A 16747-nucleotide genomic window follows, 5' to 3' on the forward strand; every position below is an offset into this window, starting at 1 on the left:
GACGAGTTCAAATTTTATATTCTGCGAAATTGCTGTATTATAAATTAATTTTGTACTATTATTTAACATCATATCCGTTAAACGTTTAGTATATAACTGGTATGTAAAGTAGCTGCATTTTCGGAAAAAATCATAAATTATTTAATAATATTATGACAATCCAAAATTAATTTGTAAAAATGTAGCTATATGGTTTTCTGTTTCAATTTTTTGATGTTTTCCATGTTAAAAAATATGTATGTACACATCAAATTAGTTGTTCAATGTGTTATTGTAAATTCTACAGCAATATGTTAATAAATAAGTTATATTTTTATTTTTGGTATTTCTAAGCCATGTCCGTAAAGTGAAAATCACACGCAGAATAAAATATTTTATTAAGATTTTCTGCCCATAGAAATAATACACAAACACCTTTTTATATTAGTACAAAATTGTCTGCAAATATAAATACTTAAAATAAATTATTTGGGTTCTTCTTTGACTTCATCATCTGGTTTACTACTGCTCGAGGCAGACGCCTCTGGTGTTTCTACGTCTCCATTAGCCAAACTTGTCCTGGGGACTCCCTTTAAATCATCAACTACATCCTGAGCCATGTCTCTTTGGTTGTACTTCTCTCTTAATGCCTTAAACAAAATGAGTTGAGCTTCGTACTCCCTCTTAAGTTCTCCGTTGTGTCTGATCATGGCTTCCAATTTTTTGTGCATCAGATCCTGACGTTCCCTCTCTGCTTTAATTTTAGCTTCCATAGCTTCCATTTTGGTTTCGATCTGTTTAACTTCCAAATTACGAATTTCCAATAAATCTTTTGTTATGCGAACGACATCCTTAAGTGATTCGTTTTGCTGATTGAGCGCTTCTATTTGCAATTCTTGATTTTTTATAACTTTCACCTTTTCGAAAATTATACTTTTGGCTTTGGTGAGCGTCTCCTCGGATCTAACTTTAATGGTGTCCACTTCTTCAGTCTCCTTTTGTCTGTTGGCCTTAATTTTCTGTGCTTGGGCAACTTCGGCTTCCATATCGGCCAGCAGTTTCTTGTAATTTGATATTTCATTGTCTCTACTCTGAAAATATCAATGATTCATGTTAATACAACTTAGTTTCTAAGCGGTAAAATCTTATTGGAGTTGGGGCGTCATGGAAAATGATATGAGTTGATCCCACGTATCACAACACATGCCAAAATGCGTTTTAACCATACTTCTATTTATACCATTCAAGTAATTTAATAATTTACTTTATCTGTGTAAAATGAAGTTAAAATTTGGATCACACGTTAATTTTTTGATAAGATTTTATATTGTCAGATACGTACTTGCAGTTCCTTTTCTAAAAATTGGATTTTTTCCTGTAAATTTGTATCCGGAGTGCCGGTAAGCTAAAACATATATTATAAAAATTTTAAAATTGTTGTTCATTTCAAAACGCATTACCTGGTTTTGCGATTCTGCCATAGTTTAATGATTTTCCTTAAAAGACTGAATTAACGTCCAATACAACCCAAGCAATGTGTGCACTCCGGAAAGACCTATTTATAGAAATTTAGGTGATCATTCCCAAAGAGTATTTATAGAATTTAAATTTGTTCACTTCAAACATTTTGAATTTGGCGCGACCGCCATAACCCCAAAAATTATATGTCATGCCAGAAAACAATTTAATGATTTTCACCTAAAATTTAATAATTATAAAAAAAGTATCGTTTCACCAACATCCTAAATTAACGTTCATGCTGTGTTCCGTGTAATTGTTTAAAATGATTATGAGATTTCGATGCGGTCATCAACTGAAATAACCCTTTCAACAAGGGTCAAAAGTGTGAGGTATACAACATTGCAAGTCTAGTACATTTTTCGGCTTGCATCATCGAAATCAAGGCGGAAAATATTAAAATCACGAACGCTCTACCACCCAAAGACCTAAGGAACATTTGTAAGTAATTAATTGTCATATTCGCAATTGATTTGTGTCTATTTTTGTAATTTTACGTTTTTAGGTTAGGACATTACTTATATCATAATATAATTTACGATGGAAGAATACACAAGAGAACCGTGTCCGTGGAGGATTGTGGATGACTGTGGGGGTGCTTTTACTATGGGTCTGATTGGAGGAGGCGTCTTTCAAAGTATCAAAGGTTTTCGAAATGCCCCTTCAGGAATCAACAGACGTTTGGTGAGTGACATCTTGCTATGTTTTAAATTAATGAAGCACCTTTTGAAATACTTTTATTTTAAAATTTTAATAATTTTCAAGGGTTTACGTTTCTATTAATTAAATCTTAATAATACCTCAAGGTCAACGGAAATACACAGAATATCAATATAATCTTTATTCAATCTAATATGTAACAGAAGTTATTTAACAATGTTTTCTATTATTATTGGTCTTTTCCAAATTGACAATTTTTTTATTTTTTGGCATAACCTTAACATGTTTAATAATGAATTTTATTTATTGCTTAATAAATTCTATTGTAATAAGTTACATGTACATAGGAAAATTAATATTTGTATAAAACAGTAGAGGTCCTAATTATAACAACTTTAAAATATATTAAAAATACGAGTTGTACTGTATGAACTTGAAAAACTTAAAATTGATACCAGAATAATTCGAATGTTAAGCAAAGTTGGGGGACTTGTAGGTTGAAATTAGTTCAAGAAGTGTGCAAAGGTTGTTAATGTATGGGGATTTGTTTGATCCCAGACCTACTAGAAAAATTTTTGTTTCTACTAAAAATATGAAAGTCCAATTTTAAATATTTATGACGAAAATTTAATTTCTATAAAATGATCATTCTGTTGATGTTAAATATCCTATGGGGCCAACTACACAAAAAGTTTGTTATACCCATAATGAAACATGGTGATGTTTCTTCTGGTGTAAGCCCTTTAGACTGATTTATTGTCAGGGATATATTAAACAACAATTTGATTCTGTATATGGAATAAAGGATGTTCTTAATAAATGTGTTTATACATTTTAAACAATTGTTATAATAATGATCAATACCGCATATTAATGATGGGCACTGAATAAAATATTTCTTTAATTTCAGCTTGGAAGCGTGACAGCCATTAAACAAAGATCCCCAATAATTGCGGGCAACTTCGCAGTGTGGGGCGGTATGTTCTCGACAATAGATTGTGCATTGATCCACGTCAGAAAGAAGGAAGATCCTTGGAACTCTATCATCAGTGGTGCCGCAACCGGTGGTATTCTAGCGGCTAGAAATGGATTGGGCGCTATGGCGGGCAGTGCTTTCATTGGCGGCGTTCTGTTAGCTTTAATAGAAGGTGTTGGTATTCTATTTACAAGATTATCAGCAGAACAATTTCAACCACAGTTGCCTCCAATGGAGGATCCCAGTCAACTAGGACAGAAAGGACAAGGCGGCGTGCAGTTTCAATGATAGAATTTTTCGATTGTTAGTCGTAAATTTATATTAATAATATGTATAAACTGAAACCGTTTTATTTTTGTATATATATAGGGAAACTTCTAGAATAACTGTGAGATTTGTTCTGAAACAACAAGACGGACTTTAAATTATTTAAACTGTTATTGGTTTCACGCGAGACTAATCTGTTAATGGTAACAGTATTCACAGACAAAATTAATAGTGCAGTTATTGTGGGCAGAACATTATGTCCAAATGTACAAATTCGCCAATTTAATTTATGTTGGATGAATAAAATTTTTGTATAATTTGTTATGTACATGATAGGGATATTTACCACATTGTTCCTAGTTATTTTTTGTTAATGCAAGACTGTTACAAATAAAAATTGTGAATTTGAAATTCGCAATTGATTCAATAAAATTTGTTTTAATTTCCTTTTTCTATATAAATAAAAGTTATAATTGTCGTTTGGCTTTATATTAAACAATTCAAGTGTTGATAAAAAACCCACTAGAACAATTTTAACAAAATTAAAGTTTTTGTTCTCAAACTTATACTTTCTAAATATAGGCCGAAACGTATATAAAATAAATGACTACATTTTTAAGTAATTTATTAGCAAAAACAATGATCTATATACAATTTTACAATTCCAAGGCGTCCATATCAGCAAGTTGAAAACTAGGTCATATTAGAAGTACTACATTATGTAAGTCTATTTTTAATACAAAATTATTTTATTTGCTAAATATACGTGTATATTTACATATATTAATAGATGAAACTGAGACTTATTTTGATTCTTGTCTTATGAATTACTCTACAATTTCTTGGATCTCAGTTTCGATCTATGATCAGTTTACACCCTGTATAAACATTTGTTATTTATTTTATAATAGACATTTTTATTACTTTATATGTTATAATAATTATATAATTTTCACTAACTACTAAAATCTCAAATAATAACATGTTTTATTGTATATACAAAATATTTAAACATTCATTTGGGAATAATTTAGATATGTTTGCACTTTTTATAACATTTAATATAGAGGTTAACAAACATTTGATGCTAGTATCTACATTTTTATACAAAAAAATAGCTTTGTTATTACATTAAATATATGTATTTACAGTTTTGATCTGTCCATTCCTGAAACAAAAAAGAAATATATTAACGTGTTTAAAAAGTCCGTTATACCACTGTTTATTTTTTTTAGATACATATTCATTGCAATCATACAAAATTGAAAATGTTCCCTGATGTATATATAATGGCAATTTATGGATTACTTTATATATTAAAAAACTATAAACATGAAAAAAAATATGTGACAGTGAAACCAATTATTAAATGAAATACACAAGACATGATAAAACAAAAATATCAAATGCTTTCAAATTTCTGATTTAATTTTAAATTAATATATACAACAATAAAATATTTAAACATCATATTTTAAGGATATCTTCTTTAAAATACCTTATTCTTTGGTTTGTCTCTCAAATAAATGTATAGCGGCTCCATGATGTATTAAATTGGTGATATAAAATGATACAGCAATTTACGAATATATCCTTTCCAGCTTCCTGCATGTACCATAGAATAACTAAAAATTTCTCTTTTGATTTACAAAACCTAACGATCCGAAAAGAACTACTTCGCATTTTATATGAAAATTGTCATGATTCAGCTTTAGAGATAAAACGTAAAAGAAATATTTAATTCTTAAATGCATATTAACTCGAACTGGTCCATTTATAAAAGGCTCAAAGTAAATATATTCCCTTTTGAAACTATTTACATATTTATAATGAATAAAATTTAGTTTGGTTAAAATAAGAAGCAGCGCATCCACCATTTCTTAAAATCACAGTTTTGATAACAAAATTGAGCAACATTTTCCTTTCGACAAACATGTGTACATTTATTGAAGGAAAAACTGTGTTGGCGTATAAAGCTGGATATTTACATTTAGTAAAATGGTGCCTAGAGACCCTTGATGAAAGGCAAGGGTATCATTTGAGGAATAACCGGGTCAGGATTATGATCCTCCTCGTCTTCCTCGGGTCAGCTGTCTGTGTCTATGGTTAGAGTGTGCACGTGCGTCAGTGCGGTCCACAGTGGCGATCTGAAAAATATAAAAATTGAGTTTGTTTCGAAGGAAAAGTTGATCCTTTTCAAGATTCCTACTGGGAGTTGTAAATGCAATTATATTTTTTTACATCAGTTTATCTATATAGAAGTTGCATTAAATATACAAAAGATAATTGATAATACTTTAGTTCTTATGTATTATAGATTTAGGGGTCTTACTAATTAAATTATCACAAACTCACCAAAAATAACTAGAATAGGTTGATTAAATTTGAATACTATAATTTACATTAATTAATTATCGACCGTATCCTGTGGTAAATAAAGTATCATTTTTCTTCTTTAATATAAAAGTCAGATTTTATTAGCCGTAATTTATTAGCGTTGCATTATGCATACGGTTGTTTAATGCCTATAAATAAAAGCGTACTCCCATAAATCTTACCGTCAGCAAATCGTTAAATAAATGTTTCTCGATTGTAAATGCAGTTTATAGTCTATAACATCATATATCTTTTAATTACATATTTGATTTAATCTTCAGAACTGTCGGTTATTTATTGTAACAATGTAAAAGACTTTTTGAGATATTTAATCTCAAAGTACTAAGTTTCACCAACAGAGTAAATTGTGTGTGTACATGTTTGTGTTTCTCAGGTAGCCATTGTCTCTCCGAGTTAATTTAATTCTAAAGCAATATCACGCTTAATTTGGCAAATCGCCTTGAGCACTTTACTTTTTAATTTTTTGCTGTTTTCAACTCCGACAAAAGTTATTGGTAGTATTTTGACAATTTTTTAAACAATATCATGCAATATTGCCTGATTTACATACACTAAACGATAGATACGACTGAAAATTGTATTATGGTTTCATAAAAAACTGAATTTGCATATCGATTTTCAGAATGTAAAATTGGAATATGGAATATGCATGTGGAGATTTATTTACCCTTATTAAACTTGCAAACTGGTTGTTAGTTTGAATATCTGTTATCGGTACGTAGATAATTTTTAATTAATAATTCAACATTCGAACACTTGATTTTAATTCAATTTATATAGAGTAATTTCCTCCATTTCTAAATCCTACCTTCATAGTAAGTTCAAAGCTGAAAGTAGTTTAATATCGTCATGCCTTTTATCTCTCAGTATCATAGAGCTAGATTCAGTAAAGAAGCCAATTTTAATATAATGTTAAGAATGTGTTTGAAAGAATATAAAAAGTAACACTATTTACCCTTTCTCAAGAAAGCCTTATAACAGTTTAATATCAGACTTTGGGGGTCATTCAAGCAATCTTCCCGATCTCGCATTGAATTTTTTCATATACGCCATTGGCCTCGTAATTTGCATAATTCATTTAATTTTATGACAAGATACATATGCTTGTGAACCCATTCCCCGTTTCCGGGAGCCGAAATGAAACGCCGTCGTTTTAAAAATTCAATAGGAAAGAAAAGGAATGCATGTTTTACTTTATCCTAGATTGAATGTTGGAATGGCCGGGTTCCGATGGATACGTAAGTAAAAATCGTATTGCATCTGTGTTCCAGAGCGACCAGGCTTAAAATAGATTTGAAAGAATCCAATATGAAAGCATGTTTAAATGGATTGCTTTGAAGTAATTGTGAAAAATAAATGCGAAGGAAAAACCTTAATTATTCATAAATATTAATATTCACCTTGCGTAAAACAGGCGAGTGACGGAAATATTAACAATGAAGAAACATAATTACACTCTCCAGCTTTTCAAGATGAAGGGACCGAGGAAAATTTTAATTTAAGAAATGCACTGACCGTAAGTGAAAATTAATGAAACAATTTAGTACAGACCCATAATTGTATTGCAAGGAAGAATTTCTGAATTAAGTAATTTGGCTCCATGTTCCCCACATCTGTTGAAATGTTTCATTAAATAATATTTCATCAAACAGCAACTTTATTAGATTTTCGGGTGATTTTAATTTTACATCATGTTTCTGGATCTTAAATCAATTTGACATCACAAACTAGGAAGATTTAATGACGTAATTTATTTGTAGGAACAATTTTCTTTGTAAAATATGTAAAGGCAAAAAAGGTTTTATATATAAAAATTTAATAAGAACTTACCTATCTGGACCAAATTCTTTCGACTTATGCTATCTGTCAGAATCTCCGTCGGGAGTCATCATTTCAATTACAGTCGCCTCTGGTTCTTGATCTGATCTTTCTTCTACCACTGTGTCCAGTTCTAAGGAAGGGAAACCTCGACTCATTGCTCTTTCTGATCTCAGTGATATTGCCCTTGAGGAACGTCCTAAAGCATACAGTATTAGTTTACAAAATTTAAAATGAGTCTACTCTTTTAGATTACATCTTTGGGGAATCATCATCAAGAACATCATATCTCTGTATGAAAACATATGTATTGTTAATGGAGGACACGGGTTCAATTCCCGTTTTAGAGGTTTTTCAACCATGATTTTCTGTCGGCTTCGTTATAAGATTGTGTTGCAATTGTGAGATATATTTTATTACGAGAAATTTAACAGTTTTAATGAACCTAATTGTGAATAATTAAGGGCAATTCAAATTTTATCATATATTAATTAATGATACTTACGCATTTTTGCATTGTTTATATTTTTATTTATGCAGTTTTAATGAAAGTCTTAATTTGTAAAAGTCATTACCGTAGCATAATGATTATTTTAATTACTTTGAAAAATACTGCAGTAATTTCAGAAGTATCTTAGTAAACCATATTTTATTGGAAAGCAGAATATTTTTCAGATGTCAATGATATATAATACCCCACAGATTTATATGCAATACAGTGAGGGTCATTATTATAGCAACAAATGATAAATATTTTAGCTATAACTTTTTTATTTAATGTGAATTGTTAAAATAATATTAATTAATTGTTGTTTTATACAGTATTATAAAAACTACTATATTATGATTCTATAAAATGTCACATATATTTTTCTGAATTAAACTGGACATAAATATAGCAACTTGAATAATTGAAGCATTCCCATAGCATAATTGAACCACCACTGTGGGTATAACAAACTCTTTATACAGTTTTGACCCTGTAGGATGTAAGCCATTTAACTACAACTTTTTGTTTATTTCTTCTTTAAAATTAGATTGACCAGTTGAATAGTAGTCGCAATAAGAGAAAAAAACAATAAACATTGTAGATACTGGCATCCATTTCAAGAAGTACATTTCATATTTTTAGTATATTTTAAGTTTAAGTTGCTATAATTATGAAGACTACTGTTGTAATATTCTCTAAATTACAGTTAGTATTAACATCGAAATGTTATTTTAAAAAGGATGACAAAGACATACCACAAGTTAAATTGAAATGTGTATGTTATGTAGAAAAGAGAACAAAACTAAAACAACAGAAAGTCGAACAAAAGTGTTATTAAGTTCAACACAATAGAGTTTGTTTGTAGCAACCCCCTGACAGGAAGTAATAAATGTTGTTGTTGGACTAATGAATCTAAAGATGGAGTTCGACACTAAAAGCGTGACCTAATTGCAAGGGAATATTTAAAACTCCATCTAAAACGAAATATTAGGCACAGCGTTAAAAATTTGTTCGTTGTCAAAGGGTCAATTTTAAATGACGACAGGTTTTGAAAGTACTGATTAAATGGAATGGAAAATCATTTCATTTATCACTCTAGGGAAAACCCATAACATCGAACGTAACTAAGTTGCCCCAGGAAAACGATCTGAAACCATTGCTTAATTGGTCACACATGGCCTAAAAGTTCGCACAGAAACTTTTATTAACGCAAATGGCTACCAACTAGTAATTACATCCGAAGGTTTTCATATAATTGTTAACTTTTGCAAATTACTGTTAACTTTCCAAACTCGATACCGCATTTAGTATATTGGTTGCTTTGTTGCCATATTTGAAATATATAATAAAACTTTTTCATTACGCCATTGGAATTTGCGTGTCCTCCTGGTTCATTAGTGAAATGAATGCAACCCTCAGAACGACGGCGAAACTCGACGTTAATGATAACCGTTGGCTAGAAACTGAGCTCTTTATTAATGTCTGACATTATATCCTCCAGGGCGTGAAACAATGGAACCGAGAACACCGTTTACATTGATATCGTGGTCAGCTTGGGATCTCTTTATTAGCACCGGCAAATGTGAAATACATAACTTCAAGTTTGTTACAACGTTAAATTTTTCTACCTCGTAATAATTTTTCTGGAAACAAGAATTTAATTGCTTTTTTTTAATAAACTCGTGTTCAAAAGTTGGGGAGATTAAACTTTTATGAATTAAAAACTTTAATTGTACTTATTGTACATATAGTGATTCGTTTATTAAATTTTAGGAAATTCAACGCAAAAGATTAAGAAAAAAACACTCGTTTCCTCTTAGAAGTAAATAAGATGGATGAAGCAATTGGAATGTTGGACTAAGGAAAACTACTCACAACTGTCTGGTCAGTTAGAAAACGTTACAGGATGGACGATCTAAATTCTATCGAGCATATACTAGAACGACGTCTCTTGAACCATCAACACTTAATACTGTTTGAGAACTTTATCATTTTGCATACCTAAAATTGAATTAGCTTGAAGAAAATAACTTTATACGTTTGCATGGGTATTTGTCTAAAATTGTTTCTATAATTTCGCTTAGAAGTAAAGTAATCTCCACATGAGATTGATGGAGCAATTGGAATGTTGAAGTCTAGGGTCAACCATATTGGTCAAGGAGTAATAGACTAAGGAAAACTATCAAAAAGAGAAACTAATATTTGCAGTTGGCAGAGATCCTACAGTCTCTTCCTCACAACTGGCTGGTCAGCTAGAAAACGTTACAGTGACTCCTATTCCTCCAGTTACGGTACGGACGACCTAAATCCTAACGGGGATATGCTAAAACGACGGTTCTGGAACCGTCATCACTTAATTCTATTTCAGAACTTTAACCTATAATTTTGCCAACTTAGAAAAATTGAATTAGCTTGAAGCTAGAAAACGTTACAGGAGCTCGTATTCCTCCAATTGCGATAGTAACGACCTAAATCCTATTGAGAATTTCAGTACTTCAAGCTATAATTTTGCCAATCTGGATGGAGCGATTGGAATCTTGAAATCTAGAGTCAATCAGATCAATCAAGAAGTGATAGACTAACGAAAACTACTGTAAATGAAAACTGATATTTGCGAATCAGCAGGGATCCTACAGTGTCTACCTTACAACTGGATGGTTAGCTAGAACACGTTACAGGAGCTCATATTCCTCGAATTATGATTATAATTTTGCCAACCTAGAAAATTTGGATTACCCATTGGTGGAAGACATACATGTACTAATAATTTTAATAATTTAATTTAAATAAAACATGTACATCAACTATCTCCGTAGAATTATGTCACGGAGTTATTTGTAACTTTGTTAGAAATTTGAAGGCCTCAGAGTTAAGTTTATCTGGATTGACTCTCACCTTAATTCTAATCTAGTAATTTCACTAATAAATCCCATTAGAGATGCAGCGATAGTGTCAAGCGTTAAACGTGTCGGTGTTGTGGTTTCCTTCCTAATCCAGCAAAATTAAAGGACCGCTCACGGTATTGTAATAACGGCATCGCAAACTGACCACGGAATCAGAATAAACGACATTTTGTTGTTGTTGTTTTTGCCACCATATTGTCGCTATAAAACGGGACTAGAATATAAAGCTTTATTACAATGCGAATTCCTGGTTTTATACCGTATTGTTTATTCCTTGCTATAGTCACATAGTGCTCAGGGTTATTAATTAAAAGTTTGAGGGTTTGTGAAAACCTTCCTTAAATTTTCTTAATCTGGGACTTTGCAGGAAAATTCATAATAAGGAGTTTGTCACGTTCATCAACCATTATTCAGAGAAGTATTGTTTATTTTAATTATCTTAAGGTAGATACTTAAAACATTCTCCAATTAAAATTTTTATATGTTTATCATATTTACCTCCGGCTTTAAAAAGAGTCCAATAAACGTTTTTAAAAGCTCAAATAAAACTAACAGAAACAAAACAAAATTCAGAATTTCCCAATACATAAAGATAAAACAACTAAGGGTAAACAGTCGCAACCAAGGGAACCTAAAGTGGAAAAAACGCACTAGTTTACCTAGATAGTGTATTGGGCTGAACCTGACAATAGAGAATGTACCGTGTTCGATGTCGCAGTTGCGACGTCTGGCCTGTTCCCTGGCTAGTTTCGCCCGACGCCGTAAGCAGCAGATCACCAGTAGGGCCAGCAGTGGGAAGCCGAAGATGCAGGATATGATGGGGACGACCACTGTCTCCGGGGACACTGTAACAACAAACAGATTCATCAGACGCGGAACCCTCGCCCTGTCTACTCGTGAATTATGTTTGTGTCCTGGTGGCACTTTTAAGTGCAAGATTGATGTCCCCATTTGTTATGGGATGATTTAACGCAGGAGGCTAAAATAATCTTTATACACAAGCCGAAACAATGTATCTATAGAAACGCTGGTTAAACAAACAAAAGTATAGTTATCATTAGCATCACTCTCCATCACACGATAATCGGAAACAAATGGGTGAAGAAGGTGAGGGCAAGGGGGAAGGACAGGAGGCATATCCATATGGAGAGTACGAAGGAGGAAGGGACGATCAACTAGACAGGCACGGTTTTGGAAGTGCCTTACTTCCAAACGGTGACATATATGAAGGTTACTACTTACATGGGAAACGACACGGCCGAGGTAAAGTATTTAATCAGCATGTCAATTTCATGCCTTAGACTTGTAGGGTTATATTGCTTCAAAAACGGCGCAAGATACCGGGGAAACTGGCGTAAAGGACTGAAACACGGGGACGGGGTATTTTTGTATCCAGATGGTACAAAATACGAAGGCAATTGGCGGAAAGATATGAAACATGGTCAAGGAATTTATTACTACATAAACGGGGACACTTACAACGGAGCCTGGTATAAAGGTTTCAGGCACGGTTTGGGTACTTATTTGTTTAAGGAATTTGATGTAACTTACTTCGGTACTTGGAAGGACGGAAGAATGGATGGTCCAGGAATATACCATTATCCCCATTACAAGTTTTACGGTAAATTTGAAAGAAACTTACCTAAAGGAAAAGGATGCTTCGTATTTGATGGAAGAATTATGCAACATGGTTTTTATGTAAACATGCGTGATCCTGCTTTTGATTATGTAGGTGCGGAGGAGTTAGCTTTGGATAAAATAAAAGAAAATGATCCTGATGCGCCAGAAGATAGAGGAAATCCAACTGGTAAGTTTGGATCACCTAATTAAATAAATATTAATTACGACTTTAGGTATTGTTCCAATCTGGAGGGCACGAAATGTTACAACCTTCAGCAGTGATTTACTTCCACCTCAGCCAGTTGCCCTCCCAATAAAGGATTCAGAAGATTCAATCATAGATATCATTGATTACCTTCAACAACAATATCATGAGGAGAAGAAGTTTGACGAAGAGGAAGACCGTATGGGGCATGCCCCGCCAACTTCACCTGTTCCCGATGAATTGCTAGTGGATGAAATTGATGTTTTCCCAGATCTTTAGTTTTGAGTAGATGTATTAATTCCTATTGAAACTTAACTGTTTAAACTATTCATTTCATAATTATTTTTGATTTAAATAATTATTTCATATAATTCATTGCAATAATATTACAATAAATATGTATTTAAAAGATGTGGTATTTTTTTGTAGATCATAATTATAATAAAACAAGAGAGAACATGAAATTGGCTTATGAAATATTTGGAAACCTCAGGTTAATTTGGTAGAAAACTAAAAGGAATAAACGCATAAAACAGACGGTTTTCCAACTTTTCCAGTTTAATGCGTTCGAGCCTTTACTATTTAACCGTAATTTTAGGGGAAAAGTTTCTGTGAACTTTTCTAGTTCATTTAGATTTATAAGCGGAAAAACAAACATCACAAACACGACCATATAATTAGTGTTTTTAATTAAAATCTATTGATTTAGCTCTAAAACTATAAAACTCATTTTTACGCTAGTGAAAAATTCACTTAAATTTTCCTAAAGAGTTAATTAAAATTTATATTCATTAAAAATAATAAGAAGCGCTCTTGGGCAGTCAGGAATTTCTCTTCAGCGACAATTTAAACAAAAAAACATACGTTTTAAAAATACGCTGACAAATAAACAGCAACGTCAACTCACCGGTTGGATAGATGAGCACAACAGGTCTTTTATTATGATGACCCACATGGTTAACTGGAGCCACATTTGATATACCGTCCGCCTGGCTACCCATTTTATTAAGCTGTGTTCACCCAGGCCTCTGAAACTGACAAAAGAAATAGCTATTGTAGTACACTGCACCCAATTAAAGCAACAAAAGATTTTTTTTAACAAAGCTAAAAAACTATCGACAGACTTGATCTCGGCAATGTTGGGAGTACGGATAACAACGTTCAATCCAACAGAGAGAAGAATAATCCGTGGAATTTTAAAAATATCGTTGTACATAAACAGTTTGACAAATAAACTAAAACATTTTTTGGTTAGCCCACATAAATTTATTATGTAAAAATCTACTTTTATATAATTGTATATTATATATTGTATATCAGGTCATAATAAGTAAATGTGACAATAAAATTAAATAACTACTCCATTTTTCAAACTTCCTCTTCTGGTATATCCTTTTAATTCTTGTGAGGCATGCGACGCAATGTATTTCAGCATTTCCTCAGAAGATCTTCCTCCTTCATATTTCCTCGGAAAAAACTTGGATTCCTTTGGTGCCCAATAAATGGTGGGATAACTGGGTACGTCATAATTAGGTGGAACCTCATTTGTGGTTGCATCCATTTTCACTATCGAAACATTTTCGTTCTTTAACATGTCGGCAACATCCTCCAGTTGGGGCAAAAGCACTTGACAGTACTTGCACCAAGGAGCGTACAAAGCGACAAGGGTGTCTTTACCGTTGTTTATTACAGTGTCGTAGAACGTTTGTGCCACTGCCACTTTTACGCTTCCTTCAGACGAATTAGGAAAGGGCTGTGATCTGGTATCTAGTCTAAGGGCTTCTGGAACATTGTTATTGGCGAATACAAACTGATTCATCAAGTCGCTTCTCTTTTTTTGTAGTTTCGACACCATGTATCTGGGGTTTCTGCAGTAGCCTGTGTTATCTGTGCTTTTTGCAGTTACGTAGCAGATAAAGGTCAAAAGCACAAACAGTGACGGATTGTACATTGTAAATGAGTGAGTGCAGTAATGACAGAATTGACGTTGACAAATCTTCAATTATAATATAAATGAACAGATAATTATCTGTTAATGACTTTAGTTTTAAATTTAGTTTGGCAACTCCAGATTTAAATTGATAATTAGAAGACTGAAGTAATTACAGTAATGTAAATTCAGATAAATGATAAAATTTACTCTCCACTGAATCTTCAAAGTGTATCTATGAGTTATGCAAATGTTATATTGGATGGAGCCTCTCAGCATTCCGCATATATTTGTCTGGCTTTATAAGTTAGTTATATTTCTCATAAATAAAACTTAGTCTTTGTATAAAACGTACAATTGAGTTGTCGAAAGATAAACATGCTCGATAAACCGGAATTTTTCCAGAATCACTGTAAATGGCAGTTTTGAGCCCACATGATGTATCCACAACATTTGTAATACTTTATTCCTTTGTGTAGATCTGTCTTTTTTATGATGTTCATTTTAATGATTTACTGCCCACAATCAGTTATAAGTCACCGCAATACACTAAATTTTGTCATACTTATTCCATATTTGCCCATAGCAAAGTTAAAAGACACCAACTAAAGCTGAAAATGTAATACAGAAGTATAGGAAATCAATGGATTTATTTTATGTGGCCACGGTTAAATATAAAAGAGCAATAAATTGGAGCCTGAAACAAATGCGACACCCAATCTACGAATCCCAATTTGGGGCCAACTCTATTTGTCCTAATGTAAAGGCTACCCGAATAAAAGTACTACGTCAATTTGTTTTAACCACGACCTGCATAAATTTTATAACATTCCATCACTGGGATAAAACGACTGGATTTTTGGGTCGGTTGTAAAATATACGTCCGTAACAATACGAGCATCCGTGCTACATTTTACATGATCTGTGCTAGTGGGATTTTTGCCCGTTCATAGATATTTTAAATGGAATTGTGTTCGAATCAGTCAAGGTTTGATAAATGTTGAAACAAGGAACAGAAACATATGAAATTCAACAATATTTAATTCGCCACAACACCAGCTTCTCTAATAATTTAGTAGCTCTCTCTATTTCAAGTTCAAGATGCTGTATTATTTACACAATACGTCTGACAAGTTTATTTATACCACTCCAGTTGCCTGAAATTAATGCGAAGTCCCCTCGGCCTCAATCATTCAGTTGCCTTACTTTCAATTTATTGCCCCTCGACTTTTCTATACATATCGACGTTTCATGGAAAAACAATGAAAGTTTATGGGCATTGGATGACGGGGTTGATAGAAGAAAGGCGACTGTATATAAATTCGGCGTGACAAGATTTTAAATCAGACACTCACAATTTAGATTTGACACTTAAGATTTATCATTTATCAATCGCTCTTCGACCCATGCTATTAAGATTATTGAACATAAAGCGAAAAAAAAAAAAGAATTTAAATCAGACAGAAATTTACATTTGACATTTTATAAACACATTTTCTTTCCAAGATTTATTATGTTTCTAAATTTCATAAATAAATATTAGACTTTACCCCTCGACACAAAACTCAATTTAGTGTATTAATTGGGGCAGAGGTTACGTGTACTTTTCTAATGACACCACTTAAAAAATAAACTAGATAAAATCGTCGAGTAGGAAGTTCCTCGTGGAACGAATAATTAAAGCGACTGAAATATTCAATATTGAATTCCGCTTTTTCCAATTTGAAAAGTCAACAGACGCGGTGAAGTTTGGACACGCCGGGGACCCGCAGAATTCATAGGTATGGGTTATTTAAATAGAAAGTTAAGTTATTTGAATAACGCCGTTGAGGTTTGGCATTTCCAACTTTTCGTTTTGGTGTTTGCATATAATTTGTTTTGAGAGTCCGACTCTGATCTCGTTAATTCGTTTGATGTCTTCTACGTGATAATTTTAGGAACCACTCGTGTCACGTAACCTTTTCACTTTGGTTGATGTGGTGGA

At 32.4% G+C, this 16747-nt stretch overlaps 5 protein-coding genes across 7 annotated transcripts in view; 2 read left to right on the forward strand and 3 right to left on the reverse strand.

Annotated features, from left to right (window-relative positions):
* Nucleotides 1-360: 360 nt before the first annotated feature.
* Nucleotides 361-1597, reverse strand: LOC109600999 (leucine-rich repeat and coiled-coil domain-containing protein 1). Its single transcript, XM_020017199.2, has 3 exons — nt 1440-1597; nt 1322-1384; nt 361-1070 (listed from the first exon to the last, which is right to left on the reverse strand). Exons 1-3 carry the CDS (start codon nt 1458-1460, stop codon nt 465-467), a joined length of 690 nt encoding a protein of 229 aa, XP_019872758.1. The 5' UTR covers nt 1461-1597; the 3' UTR covers nt 361-464.
* Nucleotides 1598-1704: 107 nt separating this feature from the next.
* Nucleotides 1705-3832, forward strand: LOC109601000 (mitochondrial import inner membrane translocase subunit Tim17-B). The gene is made up of 3 exons (XM_020017200.2): nt 1705-1938; nt 2003-2181; nt 3068-3832. The coding sequence occupies exons 2-3, from the start codon at nt 2038-2040 to the stop codon at nt 3419-3421; spliced, it is 498 nt and encodes a 165-aa protein (XP_019872759.1). The 5' UTR covers nt 1705-1938; nt 2003-2037; the 3' UTR covers nt 3422-3832.
* Nucleotides 3833-4008: 176 nt separating this feature from the next.
* LOC109600996 (uncharacterized) overlaps nt 4009-16747 on the reverse strand; it is a 65969-nt gene continuing 53230 nt past the window's right edge. For 2 of the 3 annotated variants that reach the window (XM_049965350.1, XM_049965348.1), the window contains exons 2-6: nt 13741-13867; nt 11668-11853; nt 7628-7814; nt 5389-5547; nt 4009-4568 (exon numbers count right to left, since the gene is read on the reverse strand). In XM_049965350.1, coding sequence (XP_049821307.1) covers nt 7657-7814; nt 11668-11853; nt 13741-13834 — 438 coding nt within the window. In that variant the 5' untranslated portion in view covers nt 13835-13867 and the 3' untranslated portion in view covers nt 4009-4568; nt 5389-5547; nt 7628-7656. Of the gene's footprint in view, nt 4569-5388; nt 5548-7627; nt 7815-11667; nt 11854-13740; nt 14013-16747 lie in introns of those variants that run through there. The other variant, XM_049965349.1, reaches the window with a different exon arrangement.
* LOC109600995 (radial spoke head 1 homolog) lies at nt 12084-13232 on the forward strand. Its single transcript, XM_020017193.2, has 3 exons — nt 12084-12271; nt 12318-12815; nt 12862-13232. The coding sequence occupies exons 1-3, from the start codon at nt 12103-12105 to the stop codon at nt 13110-13112; spliced, it is 918 nt and encodes a 305-aa protein (XP_019872752.2). The 5' UTR covers nt 12084-12102; the 3' UTR covers nt 13113-13232.
* Nucleotides 14182-14784, reverse strand: LOC126264912 (probable protein disulfide-isomerase ER-60). Its single transcript, XM_049964633.1, has one exon. It carries the CDS (start codon nt 14782-14784, stop codon nt 14182-14184), a length of 603 nt encoding a protein of 200 aa, XP_049820590.1.

Source organism: Aethina tumida, chromosome 3, assembly GCF_024364675.1.
Source record: "Aethina tumida isolate Nest 87 chromosome 3, icAetTumi1.1, whole genome shotgun sequence".
Classification (NCBI taxonomy): Eukaryota; Metazoa; Arthropoda; class Insecta; order Coleoptera; family Nitidulidae; genus Aethina; species Aethina tumida.

What these genes read in the sequence shown, in the direction of transcription:
- LOC109600999 (XM_020017199.2), bottom strand. Translation starts at nt 1,460, where the DNA reads ATGGCAGAATCGCAAAACCAG. An exon ending in TGGCAGAATCGCAAAACCAG is followed by an intron (nt 1,385 to 1,439) that starts GTAATGCGTTTT and finishes TATATGTTTTAG; the next exon opens with CTTACCGGCACTCCGGATAC. An exon ending in TTTTAGAAAAGGAACTGCAA is followed by an intron (nt 1,071 to 1,321) that starts GTACGTATCTGA and finishes TGATATTTTCAG; the next exon opens with AGTAGAGACAATGAAATATC.
- LOC109601000 (XM_020017200.2), top strand. Translation starts at nt 2,038, where the DNA reads ATGGAAGAATACACAAGAGAACCGTGTCCGTGGAGGATTGTGGATGAC. An exon ending in CAGGAATCAACAGACGTTTG is followed by an intron (nt 2,182 to 3,067) that starts GTGAGTGACATC and finishes CTTTAATTTCAG; the next exon opens with CTTGGAAGCGTGACAGCCAT.
- LOC109600995 (XM_020017193.2), top strand. Translation starts at nt 12,103, where the DNA reads ATGGGTGAAGAAGGTGAGGGCAAGGGGGAAGGACAGGAGGCATATCCA. An exon ending in TGGGAAACGACACGGCCGAG is followed by an intron (nt 12,272 to 12,317) that starts GTAAAGTATTTA and finishes TTAGACTTGTAG; the next exon opens with GGTTATATTGCTTCAAAAAC. An exon ending in AGATAGAGGAAATCCAACTG is followed by an intron (nt 12,816 to 12,861) that starts GTAAGTTTGGAT and finishes TTACGACTTTAG; the next exon opens with GTATTGTTCCAATCTGGAGG.
- LOC126264912 (XM_049964633.1), bottom strand. Translation starts at nt 14,784, where the DNA reads ATGTACAATCCGTCACTGTTTGTGCTTTTGACCTTTATCTGCTACGTA.